This window comes from Chiroxiphia lanceolata, chromosome 3 (assembly GCF_009829145.1).
Source record: "Chiroxiphia lanceolata isolate bChiLan1 chromosome 3, bChiLan1.pri, whole genome shotgun sequence".
In the NCBI taxonomy this organism is placed as follows: domain Eukaryota; kingdom Metazoa; phylum Chordata; class Aves; order Passeriformes; family Pipridae; genus Chiroxiphia; species Chiroxiphia lanceolata.
Window position 1 is genome coordinate 64342786 of NC_045639.1, and position 19646 is coordinate 64362431.

The window sequence follows — 19646 nt, forward strand, 5'->3', positions numbered from 1 at the left end:
ATCATACAACTGCCATGTGTTTTTCAGCACATGCACAAAGCAGTAACAAGTACAGATACTATTTAGTATCAGAGCATGTGCACAACTATGTGCATTATCTACCACTGCTGAAGATGAAAAGTATTCCCAGCGAGGACTATACTGCATTGCCCTGGACATGGCTCCCAGCCAGGTAGAGACGATATTTTCTCTTCAAATGAGAGATCTGAAATAATGCCTGAAGCAAGAATCAAACCAGAAGTCAAAATTTTGAAATTCAAGCAAGTAACTCTCTGTCCAACCTGGCAGGCCTAGCTTTGTTTAAATCCACATCAAATTGACACCAACTCTGATGATCTCCATGGGCAGGAGACCGCTGCCAGCTCTCCAAAGCTGCAGGGCTCTGGAAGCGCAGGAGGCTGCACTAGAGCTTGCAGGAGCCTGCAGATGGGCATAAGGGAAGAGAAAACAGCCTCATGGATGGGAAAGTTTGAACCTCCTGCACTGGAGCATCCTGTGTAGCTCAAGAGGAAATGTTGTTTGGATCAGTTTTGATGAAAGTCACCTGCACACTCACTGCAGGCAACCTCTGAACATTTTCTGCAAGGATAGAGGGCGGTGTTCATCACCTTAAATGTCTTAACTAGAAATGTGGTTGTTAAACCTAATTAAAGATGTTTAAAAGCTGGGTTTGACTCATTGTTATGTAACATTAAGGGAAATTAGATCTATTTTAGGACTCTGAAAATGAGGGCAAAACAAATGGTACACACAAACATGAACCACTACTGCCAAGTCCAACTCCACAGCCTGGACCTCTACCACCATCAACACACTCACTTGTTACCTGGGAAACAACATGGAAATTTGACTTCCAGCACAAACTCCTCTAATTCTATTCCTGATGACATTTTCTTGCAGTGACAGATCCTATTTTCACCCTTCCAGCTCCTTTTCTTTAGCATATAAATGCATTACAGTACATTTCACTCTAAAATAACTTGCTGTTCATCCCACCTCTATTTTACAGTTAATACTGAAGAAACAGAATGCCCTCAGTTGCTGCATTAACCATATTCTCTGCCTTCTCTAGTCTCTCTGTTCCATGCAAACTGTCCTCTCCAGGTTCCAACGCTATGGGTCACCTTTCACCATCCCACAGACTTCAGCTCTAACTCCTTGCTCCCTTCACACTGAACATCAACCCTCAAGAACTCCCTTTTCATACGTGCATTTCAGTGTCATTCCTGAGGCGAAATGCACATAACTTCAACTTGTGTCATCCACTGCCAAGCCTCACCCAACATTACTACTTGTCTGAAAGCTCACTAACAGCACTAAAAAATATACTCAGTTTTTATTTTCTATACCGTTGCAGTGATCCTCACAAAGCACTCAGTTAATAAACTCACAGCCTTGAGTTTATCCGTAAAGTCCTGTTCTCCTCTAACGCCATGGCCTCCACTGCAAGATCAACACTTACCATGTCTTTCTACATACAATGTTGTGGGGAACCCGACCCCTTTATTTTTAATAGCCTACTGTCATGCTTTGTGTTGCCTAAAAGTTATTTTATCTCCGGTATCGGGGTTTTTTAATCAATATGGGTTTGATGAGCCCAGGGCTGTGAATTTCAGTCCATACTGAAAGGATGAAACCCAAAAGAGAAAGGACAGGAGCATGTTGTCCACCAAACAAAAGCAGAGAGAAGGAAACCAGGCTGACACTATTTGGGTGACCAGAATTGCGCTCTATGTGAATCCTGACTGAATTCCTTCTAAGTTTTTATTGTGTGTTGAAAAGAAAATCAAAGTTCTGAACAAGGAGGAGTGAGAAGCAAGCAGCACCTGGCCCAAAACAGTGCACTAATAGCAAAAACATTCATTTTGAAACCATCTGCTTTGCAGCAAAACTTGTCTCCTGCAATACAATATGTGAATCAAAGCAGATTATGCCTGGGGTTCACTGCAGAACATGGAACAAAACAAGTTATCCTACACCAACCTTCCCATCAGAACACGACCGATGCAAGTTCAGGAATGCCAAATAAAAGTGCTGAACAGCATGCCAGGGCTCCACTCACTCCATCCGGCCTTACCTCAGGAAGAGGGACAGATGGTGCCAGTGACTCAGAAGAACGCCAAAAGGCTTTCATCTCACAGCAATAACCTATGTCCCAGCCTTGTGACAGTCTGTCATCCACACAAATGGTACTTTTCAAGGGCATAAGTGTGAACTTGGTGCTTGTAGGAAAACATGACAGGGTGCTTTCACAGACAACTTCTCTTTTTGCGACCTGAGCAAAGATAATTCTATTCTGCAGCTTCACCAGTGTGCTCCTCTGTGTGAGAAGGCAGGGCCCTGGGAAATAATGCTTGGCAACATAAATTACAGCTTAGTGTACTTCTTCTGGCTAACTTAAAATTGTCAAAAACCTTTCCAGGAATAAAAAGCCTCAGGGAAAGCATAAAAGATTTATGAGCAAGACTTCATGACTTTAAAGGAAATCAATCCCAACCTTAAAATCTGATCCCCCAGATTCTGCTTTTCCGTTTTTTCAATTAATGCAAAACAGAACAAAGCAGTTGTAATTCTGTTCTCTACTACCTGTTTAATTTTTTTTCCATTTCCGAAGTGTAAAATTCTGATTTCCCATTTCTACTCTAGGGAAAAAAATATTAAATTGCAATTGTACTTCTTTTCCCCAAAACAGCCATTGAGTGAACAAACACAGAGAAGCACTGGCTCCCCATATAGCGGCCAGGACTGATTTAGGACAAAGAAAGAGGGGAAAGAGCTTTGCATTTGTAGACCAAGACTTGGGCAGAAACAAACTGCTGAGAAGGTGTGTGCCAACAACAGCTACCATGATGATTCTTAGAGATATAGTGATGTCATGACGTAAGCACGTTAAGCTTCTTGGGGAAGAAGCATTTTCTCTTATTAGACAAAATAGCACAGAATGAGACAGTTACATATTGACCCAAACTGCTATTTTGAGGAGTTGTTCAACAATTAAAGTTTTATATTCTACCTGTATGTCCCTTAATAGTGACACAGATACTTCTACTTCCCCAATCTCAGCCCAGTACACCAAACACTTGAGAGCTTGTCAGTCAGTTTCTATTTGCCCTCCCAACCCCGAGTTGTTTCTCAGAAGACCCACCCTGCTTCACATGGGCCCCAAAGTACTCTACCCTCTGTCCCATTCTTTTTGTCCCCATGTGTTAGCCTGAGTGTGAGTTTAAACATCAACTCTGTGCTGGTAGCTTACATGGAGTTTTCTCCAGTGCCCTCCTGTACAACAACTTAAAATTGCAGCCTGTTGCTCTGAAAAATGACCAGCTAAAGCCCAGTGTAGCTAGAAGATGAGATGCTAAACTTGCTACCCTTACCTCCATCCTCAAACCCTATGGATAACAGAGCTGAGTCATTCATCATATTCAGGTCCTAGTGTCATATTCGATTTCAGCTGCTCTTAAGCCCAACACATCTCATCTCTGTTTACATTCTGCAAATTCTTTTTTCATGATGTTGCTTAGACAATACAAGTGGCTGAGAATGTGCTCACCAATGCAGCAAATTATCTTTTTTTTTTCAAAAAACACAGATGCATGCCTTTTCTATTTTTCAGGGAAGACATCAGTGCGGCAGATGCACGTTTTTTTCATCTAAGTACCCATGTCTGCTTTCCTAGCCTGTGATTTAATGAAAGATTAAAGACTAGCTTATGAAAGTTCACCACGGCAACTGCTGATGTCACTGGGAACTGGATTCCCAGTTGGGGCTTAAAGAAAGATGAAGACCATATTGATAATTGACAATATTTCTGACATTATTCATCTAGCTAATTAAGCCACAACTCCATGCCACTATATATGCTCAAAACTGAATGAACAAAAAATGTAGCACCATTAATATGCTTAGCCATTGGTGTTACATAAATTTAGCCCACAGAAACTAACAGTTCAGATTTACTCCTTTTCCATTCAGCAGCATCTACTTCATGATGCCATGCCTTTAATTATCCTACTGAAAAAAAAGTACATACATTCTTCCCCAGAAAGTGAACCTAAGTGCTGCATTTCGCATGCTGTAAAATGAAGCCAGATTTTTATTCAATTGCAAGAACATTTAAGCACTGAAGGAAAGGAGACACATATTACCACCTTGGACAGCTTTGCCTGTAACCCTTGGCACGTTTGCCATCCTTTTGAGAAGAGGTAAGTAAAACCTCTGTGTATGTACAAACACAAGAACAAAAAGCATATTCAAAGTCACCAAAGTGTACACTTCGTGTACATGTCTGTTCTCTTTTCAGCTTTTTCTGAGGTAAATTACTGCTAAAATGCCTTTATGGTAGTTTGTTGCAACCCAAAAGCAGTGTACTGGTGGGTAGTCAACCCATAGCACGGAGATACCTCCATTAAAGAGAATATCTGCCACAAAACCATAACACTCAGGGATAGAAAATGGGGGGTTGTTCAGGACTTTAGCAGACTTCATGAGGAAAAAATGCAATTAGAGGAAGAAGTAAAGGTCCATTACACAGCTTTAAGAAACACTTGCAATGAGTACACATAGTAATGCTTTATGTATCTACTAAGATTACAAGTATTTGGACGACAGGAATGAGAATGGAGGTAGACAGACCATCTTCTCCCTGCATTTAAGTGAAAGCCGTGAGACCTGGAACTGTGCCTGAGTCCTGGACACACAGCCAAGGGGCTCTGCAGTTCTGGTACAGTGTGGCTGCCATCCTCAGGGAGGGGCATCAGAGATCATTACAGAAAAAAGGTAACGTCATCAAAGGGAAGCTCCTAAAAGAAGATGTTTACAGTCACCATATGAAAGGAAAACAATTCATCAAGAAGATGTAATGGGACAGAATAACAACAGGATGAAGAGGAAAAAATACAGTAAGGCTTTCCTTGCATTTTGGAATGCTGCTTAGTTTGATTTCATTCCTACAAGTTAAAGTAAGAACACACATGGTCCAAGATGTAACCATGGATCTTCAAATGGATTCATTCATAACTGGCTTTCAGGCAGCTCTCTTTAAAGGCTTATGTGCTTCTTTCATTTGATACTGCATTGATTTTCTCTGGTTTCCTCCTACTGTGGCTACCCTCATCAATTAGCGTGCTATAAATAGAGCAGTCAGATTCCTTTCACTGGTCTCATTAAATTGCACTCCTGCTGAATTTCTGTGGAGAACAGAACTGGATCATACTGATGGAAATAGTATGAAGATGTCCTCAAGTTTTCCAGGGAAAATCAATTGCTCAATATTCCTAACAAAATGCTTTGAAAAGCATGACTCAATGGATCTCAACTAATGCCCAAAACATATGTAAAACCTTGCTTGTAATTTTGCATCTCTAAAACCCCAAAAGATAAAGGGTGAGAAAATATGTGGTTAAGAGGCTCAGCCAGCTCCTCACTAATAAATAAGCCCTCATCAATCATAACTATTCTACTGCATCCCCTGAAAAGGAATCATTGCAGGAGGTATGCAGCTAACCCACATAGTTCTTCTGGAAAGTGAAGTAAGGATTTAAGAACACAGTCCCAAGGCATACCTGGTGCCTGTCAAAGACACCATGTAATGGTAGTGTGCTCACTGACTGAAACTAGAGGGCAATGATAAAATCTGGTACTATCATATGGGTTAATTATTGCAGACATGTGACAGCTATGATATTAAAAATGTTAATCTTTATTTTCTAATGGTATGCCAGTACAGCTTTTAAAAAATTTGTTTTAGAGATAATAAGGTACGTTCAGTGCAATATCAGGTAAGAATTAATGAAAACTGCAGTTTAAATATATCTTTATGGATGCCCTCTCCTGAATCACAGCAGAACCCCTTTCTCCTTTCAGAAAATGTTTACAATGGTGGAAGTGGCAAAGGGCTGAAAACCAGTTCTTCTCAGAAAGAAAGCCCTACCCCAAAAGATTCTAATAGCTATACCAGATCGTTAAGAACAAACTAAAAAGAGCGAGAAAATAACAAACACATTTGAAAACACAATCTTTAATCACTGGTTAAAGATTGCATTTTCCAATGGCACTGTGTGTTATTGGAGTTAGTCCTATAAAATAAGGGAGCTGAATACATATTTTATAGCTGAAGCCTAATCTGTGAGGGACAACATAAAAGGTAACCCACAGAAACAAGCAAGTACCTCTTCATAGCCAGAACTGTTCTGGGGGAGATGCTAACATGAGACTTACTCAGTGTCAGGTGCTGGAGTGATATTAATTTCTTTTGATTGAATGTAAACCCAATTTTTCACAAATAGGACAATATGTTTAGCCACCTCAGATTTCAGTCCATTTTCATGTTTGGATATTCATTATGTGTAAACAAAACATTAGTGCTCAATCCTTTTTATTACAGAAGACACTGGAAAAGATTACAAGCACTATTTTCATATTCCACATAATAAGAAGAGATGTTTTTTAAGAACTCATTCTGATCTTTGCAAAATAGGAAGGTAATGACTGCAGAAATGCTTTTTGAGAGGTGCTGGGGGTTTTTTTAATGCGTTATCCACATTGGAGTATGATATTTTAGAAAGAGTTCAAAATTAATTTTTTCTTAAGAAATATAATTTTCTGTATTTGTTATAAATCTGAACTTTCAGTTCCCGAACTACTTTAAATCACCAGCCATGCAGCACTTATTTAAACAGTTACACCTACTAAAACACATAAGAAAAAAAAAAGATGACACTGTATTGTTTTGGGAAATGAGCACAGAAGGCTTAGCTGGTATCACAGGCACTACGTGCATGGGCAGTATGTGCTGAAGACACCAATATAAAGCCAACTGTGCACAGCCTAATAAGATCACGGAGGATTTAACAGCATCATGGAAAACAAAGGTTAGACTGATTTCAGGAAATCATTCGAAAAATGATCCAACGTATCCTTATGAGGGAAACCTGAAAGATGTATATACAAAATGGATTGACAACACAGGTAATTTGGACACTATTAAAAAAACCTGAATTTAGGCTCTCCAAATACAGAGGATCCCACCGATTTTCACATCTCACCATTGCCAGTGCCAAACACAAGAAGAACAACATCTCTAGGTCCTGATTCCAAATCACTGCTGTTGCAGAAAGTACTCCATCAAACAATTCCTTTCTATGGGTTACTGAGAGTTACACACCAATTCCTGCTTTGGACCCAACAGCACACGGTGAAATAGCAAAGGGTTTTATAGGAGTTGACATTTTGAAATAGAAAAATTAGGATTAATGCCAAGAAATCTGAAGAGCAAGAAGTTGTAGAAAGGTTTCTGAAGAATGTGCCAGGCCTGCCTTCAAGCTTTTAAATTAAACTGTGTGAAGCTCTGGAAAATGTAATGCACAGGATAATCTTGCATTATCAGGAAGGTGAACTATGATCTTAAAACATGTCTTCTGTCTCAAGCATTACAATTTACAACAAATTAGCTTTATTTCTGAGTGACCTTACAAGGAAGACTAGTATTTATTCCCTTCGCGACCTTAAAATACTGAAGGAATATTTAGATCTTGGCTGAGAAAAATCACTTTCAAAAATAAATAGATATTTTGAAGCTGAGGAATGGTCATAACCTTATAATTGTTGAACTGTGGCCTACCAGAGACAACAGGAAGTCAATCACAGTGAGTTAATTGCCTATACTGAGTTTGTGCTACAAGTCCAAGATCTTTTCTCATGTTGGTGTCACCTTAGTATCATTTTCGTTCTTCAGCTTAATCAGAGCAATTTAGTCACTATCTTTATTTAATACAGATAGATTCAGTTTCCTGATAAAAAGAAATAAAACAGAAAAGTGGTTAGCATTTGGCAAAAGCTCAAGAAAGAAGCAGCCTGCACACACAAGAAGAATCTTCTCTGTCTTCTTTCTCTTAAGATGCAATAATTTCATTTGGATGTTTTTCACTGTTGACAGAACCAATGGAAAATGTCAACTATGAGCATTTTCATTGTTTCCTACACTAAGCATGTCTACTTTGTTGAGTAGAAGAAAACTTCAGATACAAAAAAATTCTTATTTTTCCAGATCATGCCATGTAATTCTACTACATCCTTGGAAGCTCCCAATTTCTCCTACCTGGCCCCATGAGCACCGAGTCATGTATGACAACTAGACCAACTCCAGTCCAAGGAACTAAAAGGACAGTTTCCTTAACAGCCTCATGGCTATAGGACTCACTCGGTATGTGAATAGATCAGGCCGCACTCTCCAATGCTGCTTTCCTGAATGATACAAAGAGTAATGGGACCACTGGTTAAAAGGAGATTTGAAGCTGATTAGATGCCAGATGTGGAGAGCACTTGGCCAGTGAGACCAAAAAAGGCTGAGATCTCCTAAGGAGCCTAAGATGAACTTGACATGCCATGCAGTCATCTACGGTGATTGAGATTTCGGAGGATGCCATCAGAACAGTGAGACAAAAAAACCCACATCAGTGAAGACCAGTACAAAGTAAGGCAATGTTAGTAGGAGTGGAATGAGGAACTGGGGAAGCAGTAGGACAGTGGCAAAGGCTGCTCAGAGCAAAAACGGGAGGAGGACCCAGCAGAAGAGCCTGTGCCAGTTAGATCAAAGTGCCTGATCAAAAGCCAAGCTCCCCACAACTAATCATGCCTTGCTTACAGCAAATATCTGCAAAACACTGGCAAAGTGCCCTCTGTCTTTCTTGTGCGGGTTCATACGGAGGATGACAACCTACTGCAGGCAGATACTCCACTAGCTCCAGTGGCAGTGTTCGGAGGGTGGATATTTAACTCCATTAAGCTTCCTTGCAGTTTGTACTAAGCAGAATTTCTGAGGATAAAAGAAGAGTTCGGTTTACTGCTTTTTATCATTTGTTTGAGAGGCAGCAGCCCACACGGCATTATCTACATTCAAAGAGCATCTAATGAGAAGCTCCTAATTTAGCCATGCTAGAATTCAGACTCCTGGCTTGGGGGTTCAGGATGAAGACTTCTAAAGTCTTGAATCCTCCTGATCAAAAATTAATGGCAGCTGGACTCTAAATGTATAAAAAGTGACTGAAAATCAGACCATGACCTGTCACAGTGGGCACCCCAAGTTAGAAGACATTTTTAACAGTAATCTTTCAGTGGAATAGCTCTCAGCTGAGGGGGAAAAAAAAGAAAAAAAAAAAAAGGATGGTATCTTCTCGTCTTAAAAATGTGTTTGTGAGAATAAATATATTAACATTCCAAAGGCATTCAACATTTTTTTATGAGCATCATAAAAGAATCTAGCAAGGAAATTGATTCTTCTGTCTTCAGGTAACAGGTTAATAGCTGGGACCACAGTGACTAATGGTTATGTCTATACAAACATGCCTGTTTGTAGCTGAATTTGAGCTATGGTCATCAAGTTCTTTCTTACCCAGCAGGTTAAGCCAATCCAGACAGCAGGTGAGAAGTTAGAAATAACAATCTCTTCCAGTTCACCCTGTTTCTACAGTAAATTGATGGTAAACCTTTTTGATGGCCATTTTACAAGTAGAGAAGACCAAATGTAAGCAAACTCTTGCAAACTAACAAGTTCCTAGGAAAAATATCCCATTCTGCTGCTGTTGCGACAGAACACGAGTTGCACTGGTATGAAATTGTGCTATTTACAAGCACATCCTTCCGTTCTCTGGGAGGTCCTGGGCTCAGCAGACTCTAGCATTTACAAACAACTTAATTCTTTAATGAAAAAAAAAATGAATGAAAGCAGCTACATGATTTACTAGACCTCCTGAAAGCAGAAGATACTCCCATCAAAGGCTTGAGTCTGCTACTTTTTAATATTCTCCCAAGCACTATGTGAAATGTCAGGACTCTGTTCTCAAAAACTGGTGGAAAACTCAAGCACTGAATGAGTGGGCTTTATGGTTTAAAGTTTGGATGCAAAAACATCCAAAGTTTTTGTGACATCTATTTTGTGACTTGCTGCTCACAGATGCTCATTGCTAGTACCAACTGTTCCTTAAGCTCATTATTAAAAATCATGCACAGCACAGAGCATGTGAACATGTAATTATATGAAGTCAAAATACCATTTTCAGAAGAATCCTTAGTTCTAGACATTCCTGTCTTAGGATCTTGACACTGCAACCTGCTGGTTGCATAGATGTAGTCCAGAACTAAGTGGTGAAATTTAAGCACTCTCTGTACTTGTTTAACTAACCCTGATGTTCAGGCAAGATTCCCAGTAAGAGACTGATGGAGTTCATGCTTAGAGAAAAAGGGAGTAGGACATCCTGTCACTTTCATCACCAGACTGGGCATGGTCTGGTGTTTGGTACTTCCACTTTACGCTGCTGCAGCAAATCTGATTGGGGATACTCATACTAACAGCTTTGTAAAAGATGTTTTTGACAATAATAGTAGCTGCAAGCATGCTGTCTTCGTTCACTTTCTGGTTTCCTTTCATGTTTGCAGTAGTGAGTTTGTTTTAGCCTATGAAGCCTTCCTCTGTTACTAAACAAAAAGACACAGTCAAAGACCTGCCTTGTCCCCCACAATACTATCGCTGTTTCCTCCTGTAAACACCCTCACCCCAGAATAAAAAGTCTTCTGTCTTCTGCAACAATGCTGACTATACACATATGTTCAGCTGCCAGTTTAAATGTGTATCATCTCTTTTTCACCAGCTTTTTAACTAGAGGAAAAGCATTCACATTCAGCTACCAATAAATACGCACTTTTGCAAAGCATTTCAAGGTACAGCCTGCCCTACTGACAACCTGAAAAAAAAAATCTGTCATGCCTGCAACTACTATTATGCACTAATAGAAATCAAGTCTTTAAGAAGCAGTTAGTGGTCCAGGTTTTAAAATACTAAATATTAGCGAATCAGTTGAAGTGCCTCATGAATACCCACAATGTCCCATTTTGCAAAACTCACTTATGATTACCCCAAAGCTGTCTATCAGAGTTAATAATGGTCCCAACTTTCAATATCATTTCAAATTGAATTTTCAGTCTTTGAAACTGTTTTTACCTGCTTTCTGAAAACAACACTTGTCCTGATACTTGGGCGGGCGGGGGTGGCAGGGAGAAGCCCAGATAAGGGTTATATAAAAAAAAAAATTATCAGAAAGAAAATAATCATAGCCACAACCTCCTCCCTCCTTCTGCCCAAGTGTTCTCAGCTTGGTGATTTGGCAGAAAGGGTCATGGGAGTGCCAGGAGCAGTAAAATGAAGGTTTTAAAAAGGGAGAAGGGGTGAAATATACTCTTGATTTAATTATGTCACACTAAAAGTCCTCCTAGCCCTTAGCAGAGGCCAAAAATAAGAGCCTAGAGTAGCTACAACTTGGATAGCATATGTGATTATTTCCACTCAGCATTCATCTCATTTCCAGCTATGTGCAGCCCAAGGAATTCTGAACTTTGATGCTTTTTACATATTTAGTAATCCTCAATTCATTTCTCTTTCACAAACTTAAGCATTTTCTCTAAACACGACTAAACTTTAAGCAACCAGAATTTCCCAATGCATAGAGTACCACAAATTACCCAGATATTGTACAAAGAATTACCATGTCTTAGAAAGAGACAGTCCTCTTCCTAGTATGTCCTGATGATAACCATTTCTTAAAATGGAGATAACAAATAACATCTACAGTCCACTCTCTCCAGCCACCCATGATCTTGTTTGTATCCTGATCTCACCTCATTAGGGACCCTGCTTTAAGCAGGAAGTAGGATTTGCTGATCTCCTGAGGTCTTCTCCAACCTGAATTATGCTGTGACTCTATGGTTTGCTTTATAGATTCCTGTACTTTCCCTCTACAGTTTTTCTTCTTCCACCTAAATGAATCCCAGCCAACTTATTTGTTCCTCATACAGAAACCAGCCCACACTTTTTGGGGGGTTTTTGTCCTTCTTCATTTCTACAATAGTCTTTCTGAGACATAAAAATAGAAGCCGCCCCAACATTCAAGATGGAAGCGATGGCATAGATTTTTTTTAGTGACTTAACTGTGTTCCCTGCTCTCTATCCAATTCCTTACAATTCTTTGCATTTGATCTGCTTTTTTGAACAACATCCTGTATTAGGATGATATTTTTATACAGCTATTTATCAGACCATAACATCGAGTTGTCAATTTTGTGTGGTAAGAGCTCAGAGTTCATCACCGTCTATGGAAAGTTAGGACTGGTTTTCTTCTGAGCTCTCAAGAGTTCACTTTCTGTGGGAAATGTAGCTGAAGCACAGAGATTGCAACCTCTTGCTGGTTAAAGAGGCAAAATTTTGTTAAGTTTTTGAAAGGCACAGATTCAGGGCACTTGGGTATTGAAACACACAATGCTGTAACACTCCGTGCTTTCAGAACCCATTTGCTGAGCAACATGAGCTTCTTCACGAGCCCAACATTAGTGCTTGGCTACAGAAACCAATGAACGGGGAGAAGTGGGCACCCAAAGACTGGAATTCACAAACATCCACACACTGAGCATGCTAAGGAGAGCCAATACAAAGTGCTAAAGTCAAGGCATGGGTTTCAGTCTCAGCTCTCAAAAACTTTTCCTTCTGCTCAGGGTTCACAGCTCCAAGCAATTAGATACTCCTAGGCACCTAATGTAGACAGATCCTTCTCAGAATATAGAGAGCATTACACATTGCACTTGTTTCTTATTCTTCACCAGGGAAGGTGTAGGAGCTCTAAGTGCAAATCCTCCTTCTCACTGATGAGAAGCAACATAAATGCTGTAGCCACAAGCGTCTGCAGGGAAGAGTATTGTTCCTTTTTTCCCAAAGCACACAGCCAGTGTATGAGCAAGGATTGGAGCATCAAGAGTCCCAGCCAAGTGCCTCAACGTCCACATCAAGTTTTTTCTCCTTGGCTAGCAAAACCATTTCACCTAAAAATCAGCACTGACCTACACTGAACCAATTATTTGGTACAACAATGTTGTGATGGATATGCTGTAAATTCACATCAGATTACCAATAATCACTGTCCTTTAACATAAAAAATTCCATGGCCAAAAGTCTCTTTTTCCTGAAGACAACTATGTAAGAAGAGTTTTTCTAATTTATGAATAAGTTTCGGGTATGATTCTTCTCATACTCCCATTTAACATACATATGCAGAAAAAGTATATAGCAGAACTCATCTTCAATAGAAAACTTTATATATTTACTTATCTTAATTTCAAAAGCAATTTCCTAAACAATACACCGTAGCGAAAAGCCCAAAAATGCCATAGCTTGTAATGTCTTTGGTACATAATATATTGAGTATTCTCCTCACCATGGAAGCTAAACAAATATAATGTAAATTTAGTAGATTTCATTCAGGAGGCAAACGGATTTGATTAACATCAAATTCAGTCGTCACTAATCCCACTTTCACTGTCCCTTTTCACCCAAGTAACACAAATATTTAAATTCTCCAAACGGTAAAGTTCAGCATCTTGAGCCCTGTTAAATCTTATAAGCCAAAGTAAATTTTATTTCTCTGATTAAACAGAGAGTATTTATGAAGGTCATAAATAAATAGTGTGTGTGAGTTGTTCTTATACCTTTTCATACTGCCTGATTAAGCACTTTTTACTTTGACATCATTCAGAATGATGTTTTCTGCTACGCATTTTTCTCCGAAATAAAAGAAAAGGCAGTCCTTGTTGAAAGTAAAGGAATACAACATTTGAGGCAAGGAAACTTGTAAGAATGTGCAAACAGACCCATACCTTGCCCAGGGTCTCTCTGTACCACCTTTCCACTATGCTTTCCTCTTAATTCCTTCCTGATCACAGTTTTTTTTGAAGTGCGGTTCTCCCTCCAAGATGCTCAGTACAATTGTCTTTAGGCCTTCCCATTGATTCTAACACATCTTTACACAGAAAAATGTGTAGTAAGAGAAAAGAAAAGAAAAAGGAAAGGGAAAGGAAAGAAGGGGGAAGGAAAGGGGAGGAGAGGGGAGGGGAGGAGAGGAACCTTAAACAACCCCTCAAGTAGTATAACTACTGGGAAAGGATCACTAGAGAGTCAATCAATTTTGATACCATAAGAACGGTAGCCCTCATTCCTCCAGTGGTTCTCCACAGAAAATTGATCACTGCATTATGAGAGCCCAACTAATAGATTTCTTCAAAATACTTGTTGCAAAAGGCCCTGTAAAAGTACTTTTACTTTGTAAAAGTACATGTCCTAATCTATGACAGGTAACAACACTTGTCATAGATTAGGATAGATTCCTCGAGCCCTAGAACAGTTTAATTCTCATTTGCCATTTCAATGCCTTTTCCTTCTCTCTTCTGGAGTATTTCATGCCCACTTTTACATCTCCGGAGTCAACAGAACTGAAGACAGTGGGCACAAACTGTTGCTGTGGGTGCTGGCCACCATCAGACTTGGGATACCTGAACATACAGAGCTGGGAGCATGGGTAAACTAAGTAAGCCAATGGACTCCTCCCCAGTTCAGTCATGAACCAGTCAACAGTAAGAGAATACAGAGTCACAGAGCCCACCTGAAGTTTGGTAGGTCATCCCTCATATTTTCACATGCAGTTATCCACTGCAACAAAATAACCATCTCTGAGTAATGCCCAAGAAGAAACACCACCATTTGAAAACAAAGACTCCTAAAGCATTTATTCATGTTCTAAACCAGAAAACAATTACTAACTTTGAAAAAAAAAGCACAAAAAAGAAAACAACTTTGAAAGCAATAAAAGGAAATGCAGCAGCACTAGAACACAGATCTCACTGCTGCCTTCTAATGTAGTTGTCAAGACAATACTCTTGCATAAGAAAACAACAAAATGAAAATTGACATCTTTGTCTCATGACTGTCACTACCCTTCTGGTGCAACAGCAGGCTGAATACTGGTTGAGCCATTTCATCAGTTAGATCAAAACTCCACACTACTGCTATGCAAGTTTCTTCGAAAAGAAAAGTTCAAAAATAAGGCTACTATTTTGCTTTGTGAGTAATAAAAACATATAAATGATAGAAAAATCATAGAAAAGGAATATTTGTCCTTGTAGAAGTGAGGCACACTGCCACGGGAGTGAATTACAGGTATTTTTAACACAGCAACTCAAGCTTGCGCAGAAAACTACCACCTTGACAATTTTAGGTTTTCATTTTAATAAGCATAAAATATCTTAGGAGACAGATGAGAGTTATGTAGTATCCTTTCCACCAATGTGCCTGTGCTATGTAAAGTGCATTTGCAAAGAGCTGAAAGAAATTTAAATCACTGTATACTCAGTCCCAGAAGCTGCTTCTCAGATTAATTTCGACCCAGAAAAAGAGTCGAGCACATGCTGAACTTTGAGTAAATAAATAGTCCCACCTAACTGTCTGATCACAAGGCCCCACACTTTTCTTGACAAATTATGTAGCGCCTGTCTCCAAAGGAATCAATGAAATAAAAACAACCTGGCGGGGCAGCAGCAACCCATATTTCATTAGCGCTGTGCATAATTACAAGATAAACTGATTACTTCTAACTTGCTGCTGCAGAAGGTACTGTCTGAATTTACAGGAAGCCAGCCACTTTGGAATAAAGACCAAAAAGTTTCTTCTCATTTATAGGAAAGAGGGAGCCTACACATCAGGAGATACTGCAGTTAGCTGACTGAGTTCATTCTTTACCTTGTGCCACAGTAGCTTGCCTGTTCACCCATACCTTAAGGTGTTAATAGCCTTGCTATTCAGTTCTTGGATTTTTGGGTTTTTTAGCCACCTAGATTTGTAATGAACTGCAAAATGAAGGAGAATTATGAAAAGAAAAGAACAATGTTACCTGAAGGCCCTCTATGGCTAATCTAAGCATGCTTGGTGTGAGTTTGGAGGCCTGCTTGAAGGTGAAGTTGCTCCAGTCTATAATCAAAACAAATCCATTCACTTGAAGCTCAGGGTCTTCTATCATGGCTTCTAAAGAAAGAAGTATGGCGCGCAAAATATCCACCAGCGTGTACCTGAGAATGTGAAGGGGAGATTCTGTTAGGAAAGGAGCAACAACCACAGAGGTGGAGAAGCTCTGAGCATTCTCCCCTTGTCAAAAGTTTAAATCAAAGGAGAGCAAATGTATCCTCAGAAGTCATTGATACATAAAGCTCAGAAAGCCTCAAAAGCTTAATTAGTTGAGCTCATCTTCTGGAGTAGGATTATGTACATCTTGACCATCAGCCAGCCAGAACAAACTACAAGAATATAACACATCAAAAGCAAATTTGAACTTTTCTGTAGTCTCCTAAGCTGCTTTAGTATATTTACATTTTATTACACCTGTACAAGCATTTCTATGCAAATTGTATTTTTGTAAAACCATAATGATACCAAAACCTGATTCTAATACCAGAAGCCTAGACCCAAAGATTCCTCCTATATTTTTCCAAGTGAATAACAGTTCCTACAAAATTATCAGCTAAAAAACGGATTTTCACATGTTCCCCTTATCCCTCTCTCTGTGTAACGTTTTATCTTAAATCCACAACTTCAGAAGGCTAATTTCTCAAAGATCTTGAAAGCAGTAGGGCTTTGAGGTGTTTCTGGGTAAGGGCAACAGCAACCTTTTAAGAGTCACTTAACTGCTTCCAGAGTACTAAGTACTTTGTATACCCAAATTTTGTGGTTACAGAAGAAAGTTTGGAACATGGTATTCGTCAGTTCCAGCATTGTCTGTATTAAACTTGGGTTTAAAAGATGCCCTCTACAGTATGTTTTACATATATCAACTTTTACATACATAAACTTTTCTTAGATCAATGACTTTATAAAAAAAGATATAACTATATATTGCTAAGCCCTGCTGAGTGTAATCTTTCTTTTTGGAAGCTAAGCCACCTAATAGAGTTGCTGAATAGCTTAAATACATGCAAGCAATGTCATCTTTAGACTGCCATATAATAGAGTTATTAATCAACTGGTAGTTTAGCTTATTGGATTTTTTTAAAATAAGGTGAAACACCAGAATTATCTGGGCTTTTTAAAGATATATTAAAGTTGTAGTTTAACTTTTGATTTTTTTTTTCCTGGGCTAACTATGTTTTACACGTAAATATTTTTTTAATTAACATTTTTTACAAGGGCATGTAGTAATAAAACAAGGGAGAACGGCTTTAAGCGGAAAAAAGTATGTTTAGACCAGATATTAGAAAGAAATTCTTTACTGTGAAAGTGGTGAGACCCTGGAACAGTTGGCCAGAGAAGCTGTGGATGCCCCACTCCTGGCAGTGTTCGAGGCCAGGTTGGATGGGGCTTTGAGCAACCTGGTCTGGTGAAAGGTGCCCCTGCCCGTTGCATGGGGGTTGGAACTTAATAATCTTTAAGGTCCTTCCAACCCAAACCATTCTAAAATTCTTGGATTTTATAAATAGTTACCGAAACAGACATAAATTTTCCGGTCCCAACACAGTATCAAATGAGGCATAAGAAATTTAAACCAGAAAAATATCAGATAAACAAATACTCCAGAAACAAAAGAGTGAAATCTTCAGCATTTGTGAAGATATCTTAAACAAGGCCGTTTAAATGTCTCTCATGATGGCATCAAACAGAGTTTTCAAAATTGTGAGTCCCCAGAGAATTCTTCGTTATACTGCATATGTAGCAAAGAGTATGTGTGCCTACTTAGAAATTACATTAAATTATACTGAATTCTGCTTGCTTTAATACAATTAGTACTCTGTTCTGCTGTGGGCATAGCTGTATTTTGAAAGTATCTGCAAAAAGGAAATAATACAAATGAAATTAATTTGTTGTAGCTGACTCCTCATATCTTTCCATCTTTGTTTTTTTTAGCCAACTAAAGCTCAGTGAACTTCCCAACTATGCATTCACAGGAAAGGAACTAAAAAAGGACTCTCCTAATGTCAGAACACAAGAAAGTGTGTTTTCCCCAGAAATCATTAGCGGTAGCACTGTTTTAAAAAATTCTTCTCTTCATTTTCGAGACCCTTATTTTGTTTTGAATTTGGTTTAATTAACTGGGATAAAATTTTTCATCATCACTCTTCTCCTTCACACTATTCTGAGATTTAACTTTTTTCTAATGCTTTACTTTTCTGAGATCTAAGATTTAGAGGAAGTATGGAATTCTCCCTCTTTTTTGTTCAGGTTTTTTTTCAACTAAGAGAATAAACAGCACAAAAAAATTATCTGTAATTTCCCTATAGAAATCATCAAAACGCTAAAATTCTCTATTTCCTTTTGGCAGGGGGAAAAATAAAGAAGGAAAAAAAGAAAAAAAATAAAGACCATTTCTGCAAATGAAATTTTATCCAAGGAGAAAAAAGGACATGCCTTACAACCAGTTTCAAAGAAATCTTTAAAACTTTCAATCTTTAACACTGTTAGTGCAATTTGATCATCAAGGAACTGCTGGGTCAGTTTTTGCAGGAGGCACAGTGCCGCACGCCTAGAGCACTCTGCCAGCCCTGGGCAAACCTGCACGAGGGCACAGGGGCTGGCGTGGGAGGGCCAACAATTCAGGCATGGCATTGCTGATGCTCCCCTTCTCCCCAGGCAGAGAAGCTCCCCCCAAGCCCAACTGCTGGGGAAAATGCCACCATCACTGCAAAGGCCTCTGAATAAGCCAACAAACAGCCCCAGTTACACAGTGCGAAGAGCAACCTGAAATAATTCTTATGGACTCTTTCCCAAACTAGTGTGCACATGTATAACGGGACATGTAGGGAGTGTTCGGCAACATGAAAAACTACAGATAGCTGTAGTGGCACTAAAAGCCCTTAGCTTGCCTAGTGCATCCTGCAGACCAGTCTACCTATCCAGTACAACACTGGTGAATGGACAGTGGAGGGCACCTAATCGACATGGGTACTAAAAACTCCCTCTGTGACATGCACTTTGTACAACTGCCAGCATCAGGATTAAAACACACAGCCTGAGGGAAGGAGGTTTACAGAGTCCTGTTTGGGGTTGGAGCTGGGTTCCGTGTGGCAAACTGCCTTTAAACTCCTGGCTACTTCCACGAGGTGGTGTAAGTCTCAGAAATATATATATTTTTTTAATGCTTCACGAAATCAGAAAGAGTTACAGCATGTAAGAGGCCTTCCTAGAGGAAATGCTGAACTGAGAAGGAAATTACAGTGAGTGAAACACCGAGAGAGCAGCTAATGCCTCAATCCAAGGAAGATCTCCAATGAGAACTCAGACAAGAAACAGACATTAGAAATGTTCAAATCCTAAAATTAGCCTCAACCCTACTTGACATTTATGTTGCTGCATTCAAAAGATCTTGTTCTCCAGGAGAAGAGCTCTGCAAAGCAGAAGGCTGCTACAAGAGCCCTACATTCAGTCCAGGAAGAAGGGTTCCAAGGTCCTGATGTATGTCTCTAATGTTTTCCTTAAGAAGTTCAAGAAGACATCACATACCTTGGATTAATGGCTTCCTAGTGGCACAAGGCTGCTAGAAACCTGGTGCATCAGACATAATGATTCTTTGTTTATGAAGCCAATCAGGTCTCTAAGACTGATCATAAAATGCTTTTCTTATGTGTACATAAGAAATAAATACACAGATGTATACATGTAAACAAAAACACACCTAATTATGTCTTGAATTAATTCAAGACAATGGGAAAACTGTCAGGCATCAATGGGACCAGGATTTCAGCCACCACAGAGAGTAAATAACAGTCACAGGGCTGGGTCTCCACAAATCTATGGC

The 19646-nt window shown here is 39.3% G+C and overlaps 1 protein-coding gene across 1 annotated transcript in view; it reads right to left on the reverse strand.

Moving 5' to 3' along the window:
• CLVS2 (clavesin 2) overlaps positions 1 to 19646 on the reverse strand; it is a 59708-nt gene that overhangs the window by 32292 nt on the left and 7770 nt on the right. The window contains exon 2 of the mRNA XM_032683366.1: positions 15759 to 15933. Within this exon, the coding sequence (XP_032539257.1) occupies positions 15759 to 15933 (175 nt within the window). The remainder of the gene's footprint in view (positions 1 to 15758; positions 15934 to 19646) is intronic.